At 43.5% G+C, this 23,082-nt stretch overlaps 1 protein-coding gene across 4 annotated transcripts in view; it reads left to right on the top strand.

Annotated features, from left to right (window-relative positions):
- LOC126236641 (phospholipid-transporting ATPase IF-like) overlaps positions 1-23,082 on the top strand; it is a 683,598-nt gene that overhangs the window by 406,174 nt on the left and 254,342 nt on the right. The window contains exon 2 of one of the 4 annotated variants that reach the window (XM_049946099.1): positions 15,713-15,802. The exons of the other annotated variants lie outside the window; for them this stretch is intronic. Coding sequence (XP_049802056.1) covers positions 15,713-15,802 — 90 coding nt within the window. The remainder of the gene's footprint in view (positions 1-15,712; positions 15,803-23,082) is intronic. 4 annotated transcript variants of the gene reach the window in all.

Consider the following 23,082-nt stretch of genomic DNA (forward strand, 5'->3'; position numbering starts at 1 on the left):
CCCAAAAAAGCAGGGAACCTCCACCTTACTGCACTCGCTGGACAGTGTATCTAAGGCGTTCAGCCTGACCGGGTTGCCTCCAAACATGTCTCCGACGATTGTTTGGTTGAAGGCATATGCGACACTCATCGGTGAGGAGAACGTGATGCCAATCGTGAGGGGTCCATTCGGCATGCTGTTAGACCCATCTGTACCACGCTGCATGGTATCGTGTTTGCAAAGATGGACGTCGCCATGAACGTCGGGAGTGAAGTTGCGCATCATGCAGCCTACTGCGCACAGTTTGAGTCGTAACACAACGTCCAGTGGCTGCACGAAAAACATTATTCAACATAGGGGCGTTGCTGTCAGGGTTCCTCCGAGCCATAATCCGTAGGTAGCGGTCAGCAACTGCAGTAGTAGCACTTCGGCGGCCTGAGCGAGGCATGTCATCGACAGTTCCTGTCTCTCTGTATCTCCTCCATGTCCGAAATACTTCGCTTTGGTTCACTCCGAGACGCGTGGACTCTTCCGTTGGTGAGAGCCCTTCTTGGTACAAAGTAACAATGCGGAAGTGATCGAACCGCGGTACTGATCGTCTAGGCAAGGTTGAACTACTGACAACATGAGCCGTATATCTTCTTCCTGGTGGAATGACTGGAACTGATCGCCTGTCGGACTCGGTCCGTCTAATAGGCGCTGCTCATGCATGGTTGTTTACATCTTTGGGCGGGTTGAGAGACATATCTGAACAGTCAAAGGGACTGTGTCTGTGATACAATATCCTCAGTCAACGTCTATCTCCAGGAGTTGTGGGAACCTCGGTGATCCAAACATTTTTTTATGTGTGTATGACTCTTAGGCTTCGCGGGCAGTGCGCTTTCTGACTGAGGTATTCAGGCACGATTGACGTTCCGCCTCAGAGCCTCAGACTACTAGCATATCTCTTCTACTTCCCGAATTCGCATAGGTTCTACTTCATACTTTACAGGGCCCCGAGGAGAAAGGACTTGGTGGGAAATGGTTTAGAGAGAGACAGACTGAAGCTCTGAGCTGCACAAGAGTTCATTTGTCGATAGCATTGTCGATAAACCCACGACGCCCGAATACACAGTTCCATGCTGCCAGGAAATTTCATTTCGACGTGCTCGGGTTTCGTTCTAGAAACGACCCCCAAACTGCGACTAAGCCAGTTCCCTTTATACACGTTCTTCCAAGAACGAGCGTCCAGCAAGAGATGAGTGAGAAGCTCTGTTAAGCGTGGAAGGCAGAAGTGAGGTACTGACAGACAAGCTTTTTAACCCATCCGTGACGCGTGTCTAGTTAGGTCAGTCGGCGAGCTGTTACTTAAAGTAAGGGCGCAGACTGGAGAGCCCGACCAACATCCAATTTTTATCCGTGTGTGCATTTCAACGGGAAATACATCTTTGGCATAAAAGCCGTGCTTAGATCAATTGTACGGGGGAACGACTGGTTGGAGCCTTAACGAGAACTGAAACAGACTCCCCCTTCTTCAACCCCTGCCCTCCTCCACGAAGCTTCCAGCGTACTGGACGTTTGACATTCACCTCGTGTTTAGCACTGTCCAAGCTTTTCAAAGGTAAAGTTGCTCGTTGGCTGCGCTCACGCACGATCGGACATGTAGCTGTAGAAGGGCCTTATCTGACCACTGTTTGCTCTCAGAGATAATGGCCAGTGCGCATCGCAATACCGATAAAACTCTGCCATCTTTCGATTACCCATAAATCAATTTTTGATGTGTGAAATCTCGCAGACGAAGGTAACATTTCAATTCCCTTCCTTTCAAAAGAACACTTTACCAATTAAATCGACATCATAATCTCAGTGAGAGTTCGGTTAGAATCTATAAAAGCTTACGCTGCACTTGTGGCTAAGTCTAATAGCGGCAGTTTTCCATTGCCTTTCTCAGACCTGTGTATATAAAACGCCGAATGTGGTGATGTAAGGCGTGGATAACTGATCTTAGCTAGGGATTAACTGTTGTATTGTACAATTAAGGACGAATATGAAACGAAAGGAAGGTAGAGAATGAAATCTGGGAACGTTGCACAGCCTCCTCTTCTTTAAGATCACCAAGGAGGCTCTCGAGCTAAAATTTCTCTCTCATTTACTGATAACGATAATACTGCACTCTCTCGCGCCCTGCCTCCAAAGAACACTGAGGAAAAAATATAGCGTTTAACCCGGATCTTGACGCCTGATTTGACGATGAAGAACTCCAGCCACAACGAGTTTTTTTCCTCTCCAGACAGATTTATACGACGACACTCTTTCCCACAATCTGATTTCGAAGTGTACCTCTGTGTGATGAGCTACAGGGTCACTATAATTTTGCCACCTAATCGTTGGTGCTGCTCATACGAAGTGGACAGATGCTTAAACGGGCATACTACGAATCACGAGTTCTTTACCTGTTATAATACAGAGTACCATTAAATAGCTCCCAACATCTGGGTAAACAACACTGTAGAAAAAGTGAATCGACTTCGCGAAATTGGTAATCAAAGAATTGATCAATAGGAATGTAGGAATCCTCCGCAACAGTGACAGCCATGCCCTAGCGTATAAATTCCATTTCACGGCTGCTACGTTGAGACGATATCTTATGCTGAATTCAAATGAGAGACACGTTGACGAACGCATTTAGCGCAAGAAGTTGGCAAATTGGACTACCATTTTGCCTATGTAATCTGAGGGCATGCTGAAAAATAATGCCTCCGAATTTGCTGTTCTGATGTAATGTCGGCTGAGGCGTTACATGTCACGCATATTACTCGGCCCATTTTCCCGCTTCGCTGACGCAAGTTGCAACCGTCTGCCGCTAGAGAGCTGCGACCTATACCGTGTAATATGGCGGTGTGTAACTATGTCGGTGCATTAGAAACAGGGTGCTGTACTCATGATTCTAACTCCAAAGAACATGCCTCCAATTGAAATTTGGAAAATAATGAGAGCTGTGTACGGTGATGATTGCATCGACATCAGTTAAATGGAAATGCGTGTGGCTAGGTCCTCCCGTCGGGTAGACCTTTCGCCTGGTGCAGGCCTTTCGATTTGACGCCACTTCGGCGACCTGCGCGTCGATGGGGATGAAATAATGATGATTAGGACAACACAACACCCAGTCCCTGAGCGGAGAAAATCTCCGACCCAGCCAGGAATCGAACCCGGGTCCTTAGGATTGACAGTCTGTCACGCTGATCACTTTTTTTCTTTTTGTTCTGTTTATTTTTTATTTTTTTTCCATTTTTTTATTTTATCGCGTGCAGAGCACATTGGATTAGCAGTCCAACGCCTTAACCACTTTTTGTGTGTGTGTGTGTGTGTGTAACAATAACAAACATAAACTGCTTCTAGCACTTTTTCTTTAAATATATAAGACGATGACTTTATAAAATAAAATTTTTCTGGGAAACGTAAATAAGTGGACTTTTTTTTTACATAATAGTGAAAAAAATAAAATAAAATATCCTGCTTCTGTCAGTACAAAACAATAACGTTCGACGTTCCTCTTTTAGGCGCGTACCTCGCTAATCCCGTCATACCTCGCGTTGGTGTCGGGTACGTCTTCACGTGTGTTTGTGGATCCTCTCCACTGTCCTGGTCCTTTCTTGTTCTGCTACTTATAGACAATAATTACATTCTCCTACCCGGGACACCCCAACTGGGTGGGGGATCAAGCAAGGCACTCCCTAAAAAATTTGCGTAATATGATCGATATCTCGGATGTCTCATAAGCTGTGAGTGGTGTTCCTGTAGTAAGGCCCAAAAGTCAAGCACATTCTTACTGCCGTCTCGGAAAAGATAACGCACAGTCAAACCTCGAATCCAAGTCAATCACTCAGCTACCGGGGGCGGACATTTGGAGAAAGTACCAGGTGGTAGACTTGCGGTGTTCCGAGTGTTGCAATGTGAGCTGCATACATCGCAGGGAGCAGAAACATCTTAGATGTGTTCATTAATCGGTGCACTCACAGAGTAAGCTGAAAAAAATAATAATTCCATTTTCTGCCACCAGGTGAAAATAAGTATCTCTCTTCTCGATAGAATAAGATACGGTTGCTAAACTTGACAATGACTTAATCAGTGAGTTTGCTTAGCTCAAAGCAAGGATATATAAAGTGCAATTATAATAAAAACATAATTCCTGAAAACGGATATTATCTCAACTCTTAATTATAGACCTTTCATTTAATTCATAATAATTTATGCACTGCTAATAATTTAGGAGGAGCAAATATAATCTGTTGTTTAGTATACACCATGCTAAACCCAATGAACTGTGTGTGCAGTAAACACTAAGATCTGCATCTACATCTAGAAACAAACTTCCAAGCCACTGTACGGTGCGTGGCGGAGGGTACCCTCTACCATTATTAGCTAACTCCTTTCCTGTTCCACTCGCAAACAGAGCGAGAGAAAAACGACTGTCTATATGCCTCCGTACCAGCTCTAATTTCTCTTATCTTCGTAGTCCTTGTGAAAATGTACGTTGGCGGCAGTGGAATCGTTCTGCAGTCAGCTTCAAAGGTCGGTTCTCTGAATTTTCTCAGTAGAAATTCCTTCAAAAGAGCGTCGCCCGCCCTGCAGGGATTCCCTTCTGAGTTCTCGAAGCATCTACATAATACTTACGAAACTACCGGTAACAAACCTGGCAGCCCGCTTCCGAACTGCTACGATGTCTTCCTTTAACCCGACGTGGTACGGATCCCAAATACTGAAGCAGTACTCGACAGTGTGTCGTACTAGCGTCATATATGCTGTCTCCTTTACGGATGAATCACACTTTCCAAAAATTCTCGCAATAAATCGAAGTCGACCATTCAGCTTCCCCACTACAATTCATACAAGCTCGTTCCATTTCATATCGCTTTGCAACGCTACGCCAAGATATTTAATCGACTTGACTGTGTCAAGCATCTCACTACTAATGCTGTATTCGAACATAACGGGTTTGCTCCTCCTACTCATCTCCATTGACTTACATTTTCTACAGTTAGAGCTGGCTGCCAGTCATCATACCAACTAGAAATTGTGTCCAGGTCGTCTTGTATCCTCCTACAGTCACTCAACGACGACGCCTTCTCGTACACCATACATTCATCAGCAAACAGTCGCAAATTGCCGCTCACCCTGTCTGACAGATTATTTTTGCATATAGAAAATGTAGCGTTCTCACCACATTTCCTTGGTGCACTTCTGACGAAATCCTTGTCTCTGATGAACATTCGTCGTCGACGACAACATACTGGGCTCTGTTATTTAGCAAGTCTTCGACTCACTCACATATCTGGCTACCTATTCTGTACCCTTGTACCTTCGGCAACAGTCTGCATTGAGGTACCGTATCAAATGCTTTTCAGAAGTCTACGAATATGGAATCTGCCTGTTGCACTTCACCGATAGTTCGCAGTATATCATGTGAGAAAAAGGCAAGCCGCGTTTCGCACGAGCGATGCTTTATAAAACCGTGCCGATTCGTGCACAGAAGCTTTCCCGTTTCAGGGAAATTTATCATACTCGAATTTAGATTATGTTCAAGAATTCTCGAGCAAACCAATGTTAACGATGTTGGTCTGTAATTTTGGGGGTCCGTTATTTTACCCTTCTATATACAGAAGTCAACCGAGCTTTTTTTCCAGTCGCTTGGGACTCAGCTCTTGGCGATAGATTCGCGATAAAAGTAAGCTAAGTAATGGGATAACGCCGTAGATTTCTCTTTGTAAAATCGGAGTCGGAGTCCATCCGGCTCTGGCGGTTTATTTGGTTTTCATGTCTTTCAGTTGTTTCTCTATGCCAGCGATGTTTATTTCTATGAGTATGCCCTCCGTACGGGAGTTTGTGCGATGGTCAAACGACGGTATGTTTGGGACGCTTGTCCTAAGTGAACGATGCCTTAAATGCGAAATTTAAAACTTCTGATTTCCTTTTGCTGTCTTCTACTGCCACACATGACTAGTCAAATAGTGCCTGGAGATAAGCCTTAGGCCCGTTCAGCGATTTTACGTAGGACGAAAATTTTCTCGGGTTCTCGACACAGATTTTACTTCACTTTCAATTTTTTTAGAAATTTTATACAATTTGCAATTACTATAATGATACATTTCATTTGTTGTGTGGAATATTTTTCATCGGGGAAGCTCCTATGGGACCAAACTACTGAGTTCATCGGTTCCTAGGCTTACACACTACTCCAACTAACTTACGCTAAGGACAACACACACACACCCATGTCCGATGGAGGAACTCGTAGGTATCTTTGTATCTTTAGGCCTACTGCACTGCAAATATCTCATAACAGAACAAATTTTGAAGGTATGCGCTGTGCGTCTTGTTTGGTAACAACCTCTCCGTTCAGTCACTATACGTACTGTGCACAGTGATAACGCCCACCTTATGCTTCGCTCTCGACCTTGCACTCAGTGCTGCTCGGTTGTCTCTCGGGTTTGTTTTTCCGGCAGTTTTAGTCGACCGTTAACAGTGTGGGTGGTTTGACTGATAAAAAGTTGTCCAACACGCACGCCGTGCAAGGATTCTCAGAATGCAATGAGAGAGCGCCACACAACGACGCTAACATATATTGAACTGTTCCCGCAACAACAGCAACCACACCACAGCACTTCTGAATCTGACTGATGTTGCATTACTCTGTGTTTCGTGCCGGGCGTTTTGTTCATTGCATATTACACGTTTTTTCGCTTGTGTGAGGGCACTGTCACGAAAGCAATGGTAACTATCATAACAAACCGAATGAACCATAATTACAGTATACCTCTGTAACGAGCCATACACAAATATACTCAGAAAATATCCCTGAACAAGTTCCAAAATTTTGTCGGTGGAGTTCTGGTTCATCCTGTATACTTAACGAACACACTGGATAAATTGGCTTCATGGCACAGTGACAAATTAATATGGCTTACCTTGGACAACAGTTTGGTTTGAAATGTAAAACTGCCGGAGATACTTCGATTGTTTGGGACTAAGAGACAACTTATCAATCGAAATCTCACTAAATAAAACACTAGAGGGATCACTTTGAACCGTACGAATAGTTATGATAGTTTAGCGTTCGAATTAAAATATATCTTACGTCCGCTTTCAGTCTGCTCTTTGAGGCCTTCTTGACTAAGTAGATGCTACTGATGATAACTCATTATCGTCCCAAGGACACAAATAGCTTCAGTGATAGTACCCGAATCATGATCCGAGAGCATCAGTAACATCCCCTTTCATTGCAAACGTCTGAAGTTCTCTTCTTTCTTCGAATATCAGAAGTCTTACACTTTTCTCCTTGTTGTCTCCGTATCTAGTGATTCACTATCATGCAACAGAGTAACTTTAAAACATATATACCAAATTCAAAAGCAGTATGTCCTGTCAAAACATCAGAAAGACATCATTAAGATGAATAATTACATACATGCTGTACACAAAATATAGAACAAAAATACCAGAAGATAAAGGTTTGAGCCTGAAAATGAATTGTATTATACTGATAAAATTATTTGTGACTGTCTATAAATGTCTGCTTATTTTTTACACTCGTATTTTACGCAGTGGCCTATAAATAACTTAGGGACTGATGACCTTAGCAGTTAAGCCCCATAAGATTTCACACACATTTGAATACTATAAATAACTTTCCTTACTTACCTTCGCAGTATGAGAGTGGATAATAATAATAATAATATTTTAGTCACTTTTTTTTTACTTATTGCAGTCAGAGGTAAACAAAATCTGTTTACTGAATAAAATAAATCCCTACATGTACAGTTCTATCTTTTACTAAATTCCACAAACCATGTTGAAGAACATCACCTTTAACTAATTACTATTATTACATTTGTTCTTTGCGTTTTATGCAATGGCCTGCCTAAGAAAGGATTTGATGTCTTTGTGTAACCTATTGTTAAAAAGAAATTTGGAAATCCTTGTCGAAAACAGGCTATCAGAATTGTTCTTAATGCTTGGGAGCAATGTGTTTATTTTTCTTAAATTTCCAGTCATGGTGCTGCTATTTAGACAAAAAATCTGGAATCAGGTTTCATATTGTCGAATTGATTTGGGGAGAGTATGGCCAGCACGCGAAAAATGATCGTTTAGCACTTTGAAAATGTTTTTCTTACGCCCATAACTTACAACTTTAACAGATATTAATAACGAGATACCATTTTGTATATTCTGTTCGTAAATAGACCTTCGATATGTACACTCATGTTCAGAGAAAAACAGAACGCTTTGAAAGACTAGAGACAGGATTTTCATATTTACAGGACATGTACAGTAGTATGTTCTGCAGAAATTATTAGCATTTCAGTCACCTCGGTTCAGCATTTTGCCTGTTGCCTAGTAGGCACAGGGTCCGCCATGGGCCCTGATAACTTGTTCCATACCCGATGGAGCCGATGCGTATAAGGTGCGACTGGCGTCCTGTGGTACAGTCATCTATGCTGCATTCACCTTTTTCCAAAGTTTCTCTGTTGTGGTTGACATTGGGTCACAGCGCATCACCCGTCAATTGACCATAGCCCACACATTTTCTATTGGCAACAAGTCTGGTGATCCGGCGGGTGAGGGCAAAGGGCTGACATCATGTGACACCAAGAAGGCACGTGTTCGTGCAACAAGTAGTCATGCACTGTTTTGCTGAAAAATGGCGTCTGAGGCGTTACGCAGAAGGGCATGGCTACGAGTCACGGGACGTCTTTCACGCAGATCACACTGGTCGCAGTGTCCTGGACACGCACCAACTGTAATTTTCGGTTGTACCCAATAGCACCGCCAGCCGCGGTGGTCTTGCGGTTCTAGGTACTCAGTCCGGAACCGCGCGACTGCTCCGGTCGCAGGTTCGAATCCTGCCTCGGGCATGGATGTGTGTGCTGTCCTTAGGTTAGTTAGGTTTAAGTAGTTCTAAGTTCTAGGGGACTGATGACCACAGATGTTAAGTCCCATAGTGCTCAGAGCCATTTGAACCATTTGAACCCAATAGCACCACACACCATAAGGCCTTGATCTGGCGCTGTATCTCTTGTGAGAATGCGGTCGCTGTGATGCCTCTCCCTTTGTCTAAGACGAACCAAAATGCGACCGTCCTTTTCAAACAAACAGAACACTATCTGTTGCTATTACTGTCCCCAGTGACGTCGTTTCATACACCGTTGCTGTCTGCAATATTTCTGCGCAATTATCAAAGGGAGGCAGAAAAAATGGACGATGCGCACGTGACTCGCGCCGTAATAAACGGCTACAGACTGTCACCCCTGCGTTACACTGTTCCACTTTGCGCCAGAGCCAAGGAGGACGCAACTCTATCGTGCATACGCCATTCGGATGAGATGTCAATCTTCGCGGGGGACGGTCTGTGTGGTGCGACCTGACCCACTCCGTGTTCTACGACCTTCTATGAATCATTCTGCATACATCCACTGCACTGCCGAAACACTTCCTCCCACATAAACAGCAACTTTCCGGATGGATGCCACATTCTCTCATGCCAATAATGCGCCTCTTTCAGACTCACTGATTTGACGGTACGGTTCACAGATAAGTCTGCGAGGCATCTTGCACATCATTTCAAGTCACCTTCGGTTTGTAGCGACGAGGGCCGCAGGCACATTTTACCGGTAGGTGGTGTTGCGCCGCGATATCAATTTTGACCTTGAACCCGTGGGCCGACATGGTTCAAGTGCTAATCATTTCTGCAGAACATGCTAATGCACATGTCCCGTGAATATGAACGTCCTATCTCTAGTGTGCAATATTTGCTCGCCCTGTCGGCTTGTCCCTTTGGTCGGTACGATTGTCTGCACTTGTGCAGCTCTACAGACTCGTATCTAGTCTACATTGCTGGTCATAGAAACCACTGATTTACATAGAATTAATTAGAATTTTTCTTGCACAGATCGTTATGCACGACGTGAAGTTACGTTCAATGCCAGAAAGTAGTTTATAATCAGGAGAAAACAAACCTCCGAATTAGAAAATATGGAAATTTGTGGTAATTTCTTATGGGACCAAACTGCTGAGGTCATCGGTCCCGAAGCTTACGCACTTCGTGATCTAACTTAAACTAAGCACAACACACACACCCATGCCCGAGGGAGGACTCGAACCTCCGACGGGGGAAACCGCGCGAGCCGTGACATGACGCCTTAGACCACGCGGCTTCCGAATTAGTGACATGGTCTTACCAAAAAAGCTTCTGAGCACAATTAACAAACACGTAGGGACTACAGAAAGTAAGTTACATATGTAAGACCATCGCGCAACGAGAGTGGTGCATTCTCAGAAGAGAGTACATGTTCCGGGTTTCCTGCAGAGACAGTTTTGCCGCGGTACAGATGACAGCTGCATCACAGCGTGAGTGAGATGGCGCGGCTACAAGATACAAACTCTAAAGAGAAAGTACGCGGGACAGTGTTATTCTTGGGGACAAAACGTCTAAACTGCACACAGATTCACCGTGAAATTCTGGCAGTATATGGACCGAGTGGAATGCCGCATCCAGCCGTAGGAAATGGTGCCAGCAATTTGACCAAGGCCGCCTGGACTCGCGTTCGGAAGGACGACGGTTCAATCCCGCGTCCGGCTGTACTGATTTAGGTTTCCCGAGATTTCCCTAAATCGCTCCAGGCAAATTCCTGGATGGTGCCTTTGTAAGGGCACAGCCGACTTCCTTCCCCATCCTTCCCTAATCCTATGAGACCGATAACCTCGCTGTTTGGTCTCTTCCCCCAAACAACCAACCAACCAACCAAGACCGCAGGGACGTAGGTGGTACTGGTCGGAAGGAAGGCCACCGACAATGACCACGGATATCAATGTCCCGTATCGATGCCATTTGGAAGTGTAGCGCAGCATTCAATAAAAATTACTTGGTCTGCCACAATAATGTGTAACTTTCTTTTTGAAGTTCCCCTGTCCATCAAGAGATACCTTCTAGTGACAAAAGACTTCATTTATCTCATATTCACATACAACATCGATTGTCCATAGATTTCTGAAGAGCCTGTTACTACTGATGAAGTTGCTTATGTTTACAAAAAAGCGAACGTCACACCGACGGATCATTAGTGTAGTTAGTGAATCCGGCCGGAGTGGCCGAGCGGTTCTAGGCGCTACACTCTGGAGCCGAGCGACCGCTGCGGTCGCAGGTTCGAATCCTGCCTCGGGAATGGATATGTGTAATGTCCTTAGGTTAGTTAGGTTTAATTAGTTCTAAGTTCTAGGCGACTGATGACCTCAGAAATTAAGTCGCATAGTGCTCAAAGCCATTTTGTAGTCAGTGAAAAGCGGGAGCCCCATTTTGCTTTCTTTCTCTTTTTATTCTTATGGTCTAGTATAACATCAGGAATTTCAGCTCAGCCTTCGGGTTGAACGTAGCAGTACTTAGTTTTAGCCCATAGTCGTCAGCGAAGACCATACGAACTAAGCTGTCGCCGATTTTTAATGGAGGTACAAGCCGAGAGTGTAGACGTAGTGTGTGTGTGTGTGTGTGTGTGTGTGTGTGTGTGTGTGTGTGTGCGCGCGTGTAATGTAAGTGGAGGTGGCGGAAGCATAGACCAGTGAAGCAGTATGAATAATGCTCAGCATTTTTGAGATTATTGGTTAACTTTTATCTAAATATGTATATAAAGAAAAATATTAGACACACACAAATCATTTGTCAGTTAAATTAAACTGTAAAAATATGGCTGTATGCATAATTTACGATAGTTAACATTTTCATTGTTTATATCTTTAATGACAATTTTTCAAATGTCATCGTGTAAATGACCTCTGGAAGTTGGGACCATCCATCCCGGATTTTAACCTGTTTGCCACAGCTTGTGATTCTAGCGATTTATCCTGCCCGTTCTCTGTGGCTGCGAATCTTCCCTTATTCTCGAATGCAGCACCGACTCAGTACGTGAACGCTTTTAGTAATAGATGCTCCGGATGTCTGTTCTCGTTTCTGTTTAGGTAAGATATCAGTTATCCATATCGCATTAGCTGAAAGGTGTTATTCGTAGAACATATATGCGTTAGGGCGATATCACATATTACATGCGCAGACTTGCGTCATAAACTTTGACATTCATCTGAAGCGAAGTCAGCAGAAATCTTATCTGCCACAGTGCTTCCACACCTAGTATTTTTTGTGATCCGCAGCGAGAATGTTTGTGCTGGCTTCAAAAGCAACAGAAGGTAATGATCAGTCACAGATAAGAATAAATTTTTCTCAGTCTTTTGATAATATTCATTTTATTCATTGCTATTTTTAAACTGCAAGAGATAATTTTGTGAGTACTACCGTAGATATTTTCCAGGCTCAGAACTGGTCACCAAATTTCTATATATAGTTTCCTGAAGATGAAATCTTATGTACGTGTTGTAAATGGAAATGAGCGTTTGGTGTCAATGGCAGGGGGGCCCCTTACGGGGCAGGTCCGGCCGCCTTGGTGCAGGTCTTATTACACACGACGCCACATTGGGTGACCTGCGCGCCGGATGGGGATGAAAGGATGATGAAGACAACACAACACCCAGTCCCTGAGCGGAGAAAATTCCAGACCCAGCCGGGAATGGAACCCGGGCCCGTAGGACGGCAATGCGTCACGCTGACTACCCAGCTATCGGGGCGGACATATACGTGTAGTGATGACGTTCAACGTCCACCTTTAGATCGTTCAGTTATATCTAATGCGACACTAGTCAGCCATTCATTGTCCATTCATTTTGGAAGGTTTAGGCAGAACAAAACTGGCAAGCCCAAGGAAAGTAAGGAAGGGCAGTTTGAAGCTTGTCTGTGACCTTTGATGAACAGACACGTTATTTAGACAAAGAAAATCAATGTTCCGTCAGATAGAACAGTAGTCAGTTTTGGGCCAAGGTTTTCTAAATCATGCTTGCTGTAGCCCTCTCTATTTGTCCCTGAAATATACAGAACATACAGAGTACTCTGTGTTCCAAGTTTTTCATTTCTGGACGTGGGAAACAAAAATAAATTTGCACGATGTCAGCGAATGATTTTTGACTGATTCCATGCTGACATGAAAACTCCAAGGTAGGAGGAAGAAAAGTTAATGGTATCTTCATCCAGTAGTGTCGCCGTGTACATTCCTTTTTCCTTAGGTGGATAGAACAGCAAACGCAACCGTTTTGGAGAAATGTCAAGGAATTGGGAAAGTAACTACAGAAATCGTGCGTATGCTACATCTGTAACAGAAATGAGCTGGATTAAGTTAAAGACGACAATATCTTTGCTTACAGTCGCAAGTCGCTAATACACTACTGGCCTTTACAATTGCTACACCACGAAGATGACGTGCTACAGACGAAAAATTTAACCGACAGGAGGAAGATGATGTGATATGCAAATGATTAGCTTTTCAGAGCATTCACACAAGGTTGGCACCGGTCGCGACACCTACAACGTGCTGACATGAGGAAAGTTTCCAACCGATTTCTCATGCACAAACAGCAGCTGACCGGCGTTGCCTGCTGAAACGTTGTTGTGATGCCTCCTGTAAGGAGGAGAAATCCGTACCATCACGTTTCCTACTTTGATAAAAGTCAGATTGTAGCCTATCGCGATTGCGGTTTATCGTATCGCGATTTGCTGCCTGCGTTGGTCGAGATCCAATGACTCTTAGCAGAATATGGAATCGGTGGGTTCATCAGGAGGGTAATACGGAACGTTGTGCTGGATCCCGGCGGTCTCGTATCACCAGCAGTCGAGATGACAGGCATCTTATCCACATGGCTGTAACGGATCGTGCAGCCACGTCTCCATCCCTGAGTCAACAGATGGGAACGTTTTCAAGACAACAGCCATCTGCACGAAGGGTTCGACGATGTTTGCAGCAGCATGGACTATCAGCTCTGAGACCATGGCTGCGGTTACCCTTGGCGCTGCATCACATACAGGAGCACCTGCGATGGTGTACTCAACGACGAACCTGGGTGCACGAATGGCAAAACGTCACTTTTTCGGATGAATCCAGGTTCTGTTTACAGCATCATGATGGTCGCATCCGTGTTTGGCAACATCGCGGTGAACGCACGTTGGAAGCGTGTATTCGTCATCGCCATACTGACGTATCAACCCGGCGTGATGGTATGGGGTGCCATTGGTTACAGGTCTCGGTCACCTCTTGTTCGCATTGACGGCAATTTGAACAGTGGACGTTACATTTCATATGTGTGACGACCCGTGGCTCTACCCTTCATTCGATCCCTGCGAAACCCTACATTTCAGCAGGATAATGCACGACCGCATGTTGCAGGTCCTGTACGGGCCTTTCTGGAAACAGAAAATGTTCGACTGCTGCCCTGGCCAGCACATTCCCCAGATCTCTCACCAACTGAAAACGTCTGGTCAATGGTGGCCGAGCAACTGGCTCGTCACAATACGCCAGTCACTACTCTTGATGAACTGTGGTATTGTGTTGAAGCTGCATGGGCAGCTGTACCTGTAAACGCCATCCAAGCACTGTTTGACTCAATGCCCAGGCATATCAAGGCTGTTATTACGGCCAGAGGTGGATGTTCTGGGTACTGATTTCTCGGGGTCTATGCACCCAAATTGCGTGAAAATGTAATCACATGTCAGTTCTAGTATAATATATTTGTCCAATGAATACCCGTTTATCATCTGCATTTCTTCTTGGCGTAGCAATTTTAATGGCCAGAAGTGTAACTCTACAGGGTGTCACAGAAACGTTGCGACAAACTTCGAGGGGCTGTGGAGGGTGTCTTGAGGAACAGGTCGAGGATAGGAACCCGTGTGCGGAAACGTCATCCAATGACGCTACAGAGCGTCGAAGTTACAGATGTCGGTGCCTGCCACTAGGCCATACCTCCAGCAGCAAACGTGACTTTATACTCTGACGGACCGTACCCGAAACGTCTCACAGTTTTGTTGGTTGTTCAGACAGTGATCGCGACTGATTGCCACAATCGCCATTGGAGAAGATGGAGCTAGCTGCTGCGTAGACATGCTTTGTCTCCTATGTATGCGATGCTCTGTTACCTAGGTATGCAGTTTATTTGTCTCCAGGAACCCTCTAAAATCGCCAGAAGAAAAATAAACTGCATATTGAAACCAGTATCTGAAACCGTAATCCGCCTAGGCAACAGAGCATCGCATTCATAGGAGACAAAGCATGTCTACGTGGCAGCTGGCTCCATCTTCTACAATGGCGATCGCGGCAATCAGTCGCGATCACTGAATAACAAACAACTTTGCGAGACGTTCAGCGTACGGTCCTTCTGCTTACAAAGTCACGTCTGTTGCTGGAGGCATGGCCTAGTAGCAGGCACCGGTGTATGTAACTTCGACGCTCTGTAGCGTCATTGGATGACGTTTCCGCACACGGGTTCCTACCCTCGATTTGTTCCTCAAGACACCCTCCATAATGCTTCGAAGTTATCGAAACATTTCTGGGACACCCTGTATAGGTGTGGATACCTTTGTACTTCCGACCAAGAATCGACTTTACCTGACAGATTAAACGTACTGGTATCGGTACATGTGCCCTTACTCGCTGATAGTTTGATCAACTGACTCTCTATCTACCGGAAGTAGACTGTCGATGTTGCCATTCAAGTCTGACGATAATGACGCAGATAAGATTAACTGTCGTACTGGACGCAGTACAAGTAATACTGAGAAATGTTTAAGGTACATGAATGAGTGCTTATCTTTATTTTTTTCGATGTGTTCAAGGAACCGGCGGCGCAAAATAAAGCTCGCTGTTGCGGGAGCTGGGGCCCAGTCATGGCCCGCTGGTGGTGGCGACTCCTCCGCGTGCTTCAGGTAGCAACTACCACTTCAACGTACCACGCTTTGTGTCGTCACTGTGTCTGTCCGTTGCCTTGTCTCAGTGCTACAGCTATACTAAAAAGTTATCTGTCGATTTGACGTATTTTAGTCGCGCCGAGAAGACTGTTAAAAGATTTCTCTATATGTTGCCTTTAAATGGTATTCACAGACATATTTCATTGCTGCAATTGAGAAAAAAACTTCAATTCTGAAGAAAGTCATAGTGTTATGTATGTACATGTGAGCCAGCTGCGGCATCTAAACTTACGAGTCAAAAATTTTGTCACCTCCTTAAAAGAGCACACTGCTCTCTTTGGATCCCTGTAGATGGTGTAGGATAGGTATCTGGTGATCATTTAATCCTTCACCGATGACGTAAGCCATGGCAGTGTAGAGCTGTATCAAGTCCCTACCACGCCGCAGCGGAGAAGTTAGGAAACTGTTCCCGAATTGAAGATTCGCGGCTACAAATATGAATACTGGCCTATGATTTAAGGGATATGAGAGACAACGAAAAGAAAGCGAAGAACAAAATAGAAGGCTGTTTTTTTCGTAATTTCTGCTGACAAGGAAGACGGCAAGTGCCACAAACCGATTTCCGAGAAACTTCGGTCAGTGGAAGAGGGGATAAAATAAACGAACACGTTTCTCGGCAGTGACAAGCGTTGCGGCTTCGCAATTCTGAGCCCCGTGTTCGAAGCTCGATTATTATTTTTATTTTTATTTTTTATTTATCTAGTCGAATTAAAGCAGGCGACGCTGAGGGAATTAGATTCGGAAGTGAGACACTTAAAGTAGTAAATGAGTTTTGCCATTTGGGCAGCAAAGTAACTGATGATGGCCGAAGCAGAAAGGAAATAAAATGTAAACTGGCGATGGCAAGAAAAGCGTTTCTGAAAAAGAAATATTTGTTAATATACAGTATAGATTTAAGTGTCAGGAACTCTCTTCTGAAAGTATTTGTATGGAGTGTAGCAAAGCATGGAAGTGAAACATGGGCGATAAAAAAGTGAAGACAAGAAGAGAATTGAAGCTTTTCAAAGGGGTGCTACAGACGAATGCTGAAGATTGGATGGGTAGATCACGTAACTAATGAAGACTGAACAGAATTGGGGAGAAGAGGAATTCGTGACTCAAGTTGACTAGAAGAAGGGATCGGTTGGTTAGGACACGTTCTGGGGCATCAAGGGGTCACCAATTTAGTATTGTAGGGAAGCATGGAGGATAAAAGTCGTAGTAGGAGGCCAAGAGATGAATACACTAAGCACATTCAGAAGGATGTAGGTTGCAGTAATTACTTGGAGATGAAGAGGCTTGTACAGGATAGAGTAGCATGGACAGCCACATCAAATCAGTCTTTGGACTGAAGACCACAACACCCATGTCAGTCGAAGATTACTTCACGAATGTTTTGCAATGTATTGTGAAATAGCGTTGTCCTTATTCGTCTGCTAATTCTATGTTGAGAGAAATTAAAAAAAGCAATAAATTTCGGTGAAATTACTTTAGTGTATTTTGATTCATAATCCATTGCAGGCGCCAGTTTTCGGAAAAGTGATCCGTTGTGCGTGGTTTTCAATGAAATTACTATCAACGCGTGGAATTTTCAGCGATGTTAGCGACATGTCTTTCGCGAGTGAAGTTCATACGAAGAAATGTTGCGCGATACTCGTAGCGTTCGTAATTTCTGTCTTTCGAATGTTTCTACGGTGTTATCATCCAAAGGATTGCACCAAATTTTTCTTGAGAGTGAAGATAAGAATTAAATATAATAATTAAAACAAAATAGATATGAAGATGAAATGAATTAAAACAAAATAGATATAAAGATGAAATAGTAGAATACGAGAATCTAAAAAGGTTGTATCCCCTGAAAATACCATACATAATGTATGAAATAGTGAAACCCAGTTGTAATTTTACAATTCATCCGTAATTTTACAATCCGCTAACTTGAAAAGAAACATTCGTTTAGTAATCTTCTACGAACCTGGGTAGATGCATGAAAAAATAAAATAACACGAATAAAACCATAACGGGTTTCGAACACGTGGCGCAGAAGTGACATACCGCGACGGTAGCCACTGTGCCTCTAGTGTCGCGCCAGAAAACGCCTCAAAATTACTTGGAAAACGTTGACCGTCGTTTTCTCAGAACAGGTAGAGTATCTAGGATAAGCCAAGATATGTGTTCGCTTATTTTGACTCCTCGTCCACTGAACTATGTCTCTGAAAAATATGGTTATGGCAGTTGCAGTGTTCTCTGCTTGGGTAATCAACGCTGTCTTAAACGATTGTAGTTTCCTAAGTTTTTGTATTAGATCTCCATCAACAGACGGGAGGTTATAAATATCTATTCAAGAACGTGGGGTTCGTTTCTTACAAGTATGAGCGAAATTGTGTCAAGTTTTCGACTCAAGATAATTGCATAAACTTATGAAGCAGCATATAGTAGATTAGTTTATCATTCGCTAAATTTTTCACTGTCGCTTCTTGTTTAATATTTCCCGGGACATACTCTGCGCCTGTGTTTTGCAATTATTTTTCATTCTTTAATTTATTCTTGTATGATATTATTTTATCTGCGTACTTTCCTTTCTCGAATTTTTCATTCAACTAGCTTGGATTCGAATAATTTTAATCTCGGCTACCACTTGAACGATCCGTTTCATTTTCACACATTTTTCTAACATCAGGGATGCAGAATCCACATGGGCGTTATTTTGAATCTGTTAAGTCATTGTGTACGTGACGATTCATCGGATATTTGACATAATTTGCTAAGTGCAAAAACAGCGGTGCCCTGCAAATAGCGGCTTCACTGCGGAAGCTCTACGCTAGCGCCAGTGAGCGGTCTAATCAGTTTTAGTAAGTCTGTGCGTTTACTGGTGGCGTTCAATAAGTAATGCGCTATTTGTTTTTATCGGACAATCTTGCTGCATATAATGTGAAATTTTTTGTGGGACATCGGGAAATATTCCCGCTTCAGATCCTACAGTTTTCATGAAACTCCGATAGGTGGCGGCGCCATACGTACCCTTAAGAGTGGCATTGTAACTGAGGTACGTTCCCATCACAGCTGTCATTGAAGTTCTTTTGGCGGAAAACCAGAACATCGCAGATATTCGCGGGCGCTCGCAGAGACGTGCTGTGAAGAAAAGCACGGTGAGCCGTTGGGCGACGCGTCTCTCATCATCGCAACAGTGTCGCGCAAACCTGTCCGATCTGCCGTGTGCCGGCCGGCAGCACACAGCTGTGACTCCTGAAATGTCGCAACGTGCGGTCACTCCCATACGAGATGATCGACGGATCACAATCAAACACCTCGCAGCACAACTGGACGTCTCTGTTGGTAGTGCTGACACAACCGTCAACAATCTGGGGTACTCAAAGGTGTGTACACGCTAGGTTCCTCGCCGCCGATCATAAAGAACGACCATCTGTGCGGAGATGCTTGCGCGTTACGAGTCTAATCGTGACACTTTTTTGTCGAACATCGTCACAGGCGCGGAACCACGGGTTCTGTTTGATGTCCTCCCTCATGGTGCAGCGACAATCTCTGAAGTGTATTGAAGAAACGACTTCAGCGTACTCGTCTCCACAAAAATGCAAACGAACTTCTCCTTTCCATTACAACACAAGGCCTCTCTCAAGTCTGCGCAACTGAGAGTAGCTCACAAAACTTATTGGTCTGTTCTTCCACATCCACCCTACGGCCCGGATCTCGCACCTTCCGACTTCCATCTGTTTGGCCCAATGAAATATGCACTCCGCAGGATTACATGGATGGTCCAGAGGTTGCTGATGCAACAAGACATTGGCTCCGACTTCGACCAGAAGAGTGGTACAATGCAGGCGTGCAGGCGTAAGGGCGTCGAATCGAACGCAGATTATGTTTAAAAAATGGGGTCTTGCAGTCAAAAGAGTGGAGATTAATATCATGTGTTGGAATCCTGAATAACCTGCTTTCAGGAAAAAAATATGTAGCTGAACGTCCCTTGTATATGTGACAGTCAGTTGTACGGAATCTCTAGAACGCGCGGTCTCACGCACACCCGTACCCACATTCCATACGGTTCATACAAGCAATATTTTGTCGTGAAATATGTGACTTAATCGAATGACGGGTAGTTCATGATTCCGAAACCAGCCACAGGTTTCGTAGAGAAAATGTCGACGTGGATATCCTAAACTCTCTTGTACTTTTAAAATTAGGACATCCATGTTGATTTCTGCGAAAGTAAAGGGATCACTTGATTATAAATTTAACTCTTTTCAGAGTTCGACGATAAGTCTTTTAGTCAATTTTATAACGTCAAAACACAAAATGGACTGGCAATCTCATTAATCAATATACTCGTATATAAAGGGGAACATCCTGATTGACTGATACATCACTGAAAGTTGGAGAGGGTTTGATCTTATGCTGTAGGCATCATTTAAGAAGGGATTTTTCGAAATTCCATCCCTAAGGTTGTGAAATACGGGATGAAAGGTTTATTGAAAGTATGTCGCTATCAATGAAATTTTGAAGTTCGAACTACCAAAATTGATATTTGGTTTCTCCGTCAGAAGTAAATAAATACGTGTTTTAGCACCCGTACGTGGGTGAACAGTGGGTGAAAGTTTTCCTTGAAAATAAATAATTGTAAATAACTACTAAAGCATTCTTAAAGATACGTCTATGGAAAATGGTACTTGACTTGTCGGTTAGAAATAAAAAAGTTGTGATTCAGTGTTTTTGGAAATTCACTTCCTAAGGGGGTGAAATAGGAGACGAAAATTTTTATGAAAATATTTCATTGCGAATATTTGTAAAGCTATATCTAAGAAAATTTGTATTTGGTTTCTCGGTTAGAAATTAAAAAAAAACGAGTTCCAGTGTATTTGTAAATTCAACCCCAAGTGGATAAAATTGGAAATGAAAATTTTAATGGAAATATTGCATTGCGAAATCATTTTCGAACTAATCTCTGAAATTTTGTATTTGCCTTCTCGGTTATAAATTTAAAAAAATGTGTTTCAGTGTCTTTTGGAAATTCAACCCCTAAGGGGGTAACATAAGGGACGAAAATTTTTATGCAAATACTCTCTAAAACAAAAAAGACACACCACGTAGAAATTATCCGAATGGGATGGAAAATCTGTAGATGTGATGTACATGGCAAACAGACAAATGATTACAGTTTCAGAAAAGTTGGATGATTTATTCAAGAGGAAGAACTTCATAAACTGAGTAAGTCGATAACGTGTTGCTCTACCTTTGGTCTTTATGCAAGCAGTTATTCGGCTTGTCACTGATTGACAGAGTCGTTGGATACCCTCGTCAGGGATATTGCACCAGATTCTGTCCAATTGACACGTTAAATCGTCAAAATCCCGAGCTGGCTGGCGGGTCGCCCATAATACTTCAAACCTTTTCAATTGGCGAGATACCCGGCGACCTTACAGGCCAAGGTAGCGTTTGGCGAGCACGAAGGCAAGCAGTAGGAACCCTCGCCGTTTGTGGGCGGGCATTATTTTGCAGAAATGGAAGCTCAGGTTGGCTTGCCACTAAGGGCAACAAAACAGGGCGTAGAATATCGTCGACGTACTGCTGTGCTGTAAATGTGCCACGGATAACAACCAAAGGGGTCGTGCTACGAAAATAAATGGCACTCCTTGTTGTCGGCCCGTATGACAGGCTAGAGTAAGGTTGGATATCACCGCTGTACAGGACGTCTGCAGACACGTCTTCGTGCAGACACGTCTTCGCTGGTCATGGGGCGCAATCCGAAGCGGGATCCATCAGTGAAGACAATTCTACTCCAGTCAAAGAGATTACAGGCCGGAGAGCGGTGAGATACCAACCTGACTGTCGCCCGCCATACGGCCCGACAACCAGGATTGATGGTGTGGTCTGCCATTTCATTTTATAGTGGGTTCCCTTTGTTGCCATCAACGGCATCCTTATAGCACTTTTTTTTTTTTTTCGTGCTTGCCAAACCTTACCTTGGCCAGCAAGGTCGCCCGATCTCTGCCCAGTTAAGAACGTTTGGAGCATTATGGGCAGGGATCTCCAATCATATCGGGATTTTGACGGTCTAATGCGCCATTTGGACAGAATTTGGCACGATATCCCCTAGTAGGACATCCAACAACTCATTCAGACAGTGCCACGAAGAATAACTGTTTCCACAAGAGCCGGAAGTGGATCAACGGTTATTGCCCTACTCAGATTGCGAAGCTCTTCCTCTTGGATAAATCATCCAATTTTTTATGAAATTGTAATCATCTGTCTGTCTATATATGTACACCATATTTACCGATTTCCGTCCCATTCGGATAATTCCTTCGTGGTGCATCGTCTTCTTTTGTTTTTGTCTTAAAGAGTATCTCGCTGTATTAAAACATTTTAAAAATAAATCCATGATAACTGATATCTGACTTCTAAAGAAATGTGTGTTAGGGGATGGAAGTTTCTATGGAAATATCACCACAAGAACCCAAAAGGCGGGATCAATAAATACTCTAGACTCCAGCTAAGAGAATCCCTTTTTGATCAGAAGTACATTCAGAAAAGACCATAATTCTACGGCCTTCATTAGCGCGAAAAGTTTAGGAGATGTTGTAATTAATTATGTGTACAACACAAAAATTCGATTAAATAAAAACCAAAAATCTGCGCAGACAATACAGTCTACGTGAGCGAAGCAGCTGGCGCTAAGCTAGTGTTAAATAAATAGGAAAGAAGAGAAATATAAAGGAGAAGTACAGTTATTTTTATGTTGGAAAAATTCTGTACATAAAAGGATTTTGTCCAATAGATTGAGTAAATAGCTGCCACGTGGTGACACATTGGAACAATGACATGTTATAGTCGTAGAGAGTAGTGCACTCCGACGATGAGAGAAGTTTTGGTAATGTTATTAAGCAATAGATATTAAGGCATAGTAAGGAGACAATGCGTTTTAGAATCGCGATAATTTAGGCAGTTGTGACAACGGGGAATTTGTTAGTAGCACGAAAATTGTACAAACTTTCAATTAGTTCAACAGATTTCAAGAATGGTGTAACATAGGCGCAGTTTCGTTACAGACATTCTCACTGCCTTCGCCAAATTAATCACACTGAGCTTGAACCTTTTAGTAATTCCCGGCAGATATTAGGACATACAGATCATATTTTTACAGAATATCTTCACCGGATACCACAACGTATGAATACAGTAAGAGGAAATCATTTCTGTCTTAGTTGCAAAAGAGCAAGACTGAATACAAAACCCGTGAATTGTGC

Source organism: Schistocerca nitens, chromosome 2, assembly GCF_023898315.1.
Source record: "Schistocerca nitens isolate TAMUIC-IGC-003100 chromosome 2, iqSchNite1.1, whole genome shotgun sequence".
Classification (NCBI taxonomy): domain Eukaryota; kingdom Metazoa; phylum Arthropoda; class Insecta; order Orthoptera; family Acrididae; genus Schistocerca; species Schistocerca nitens.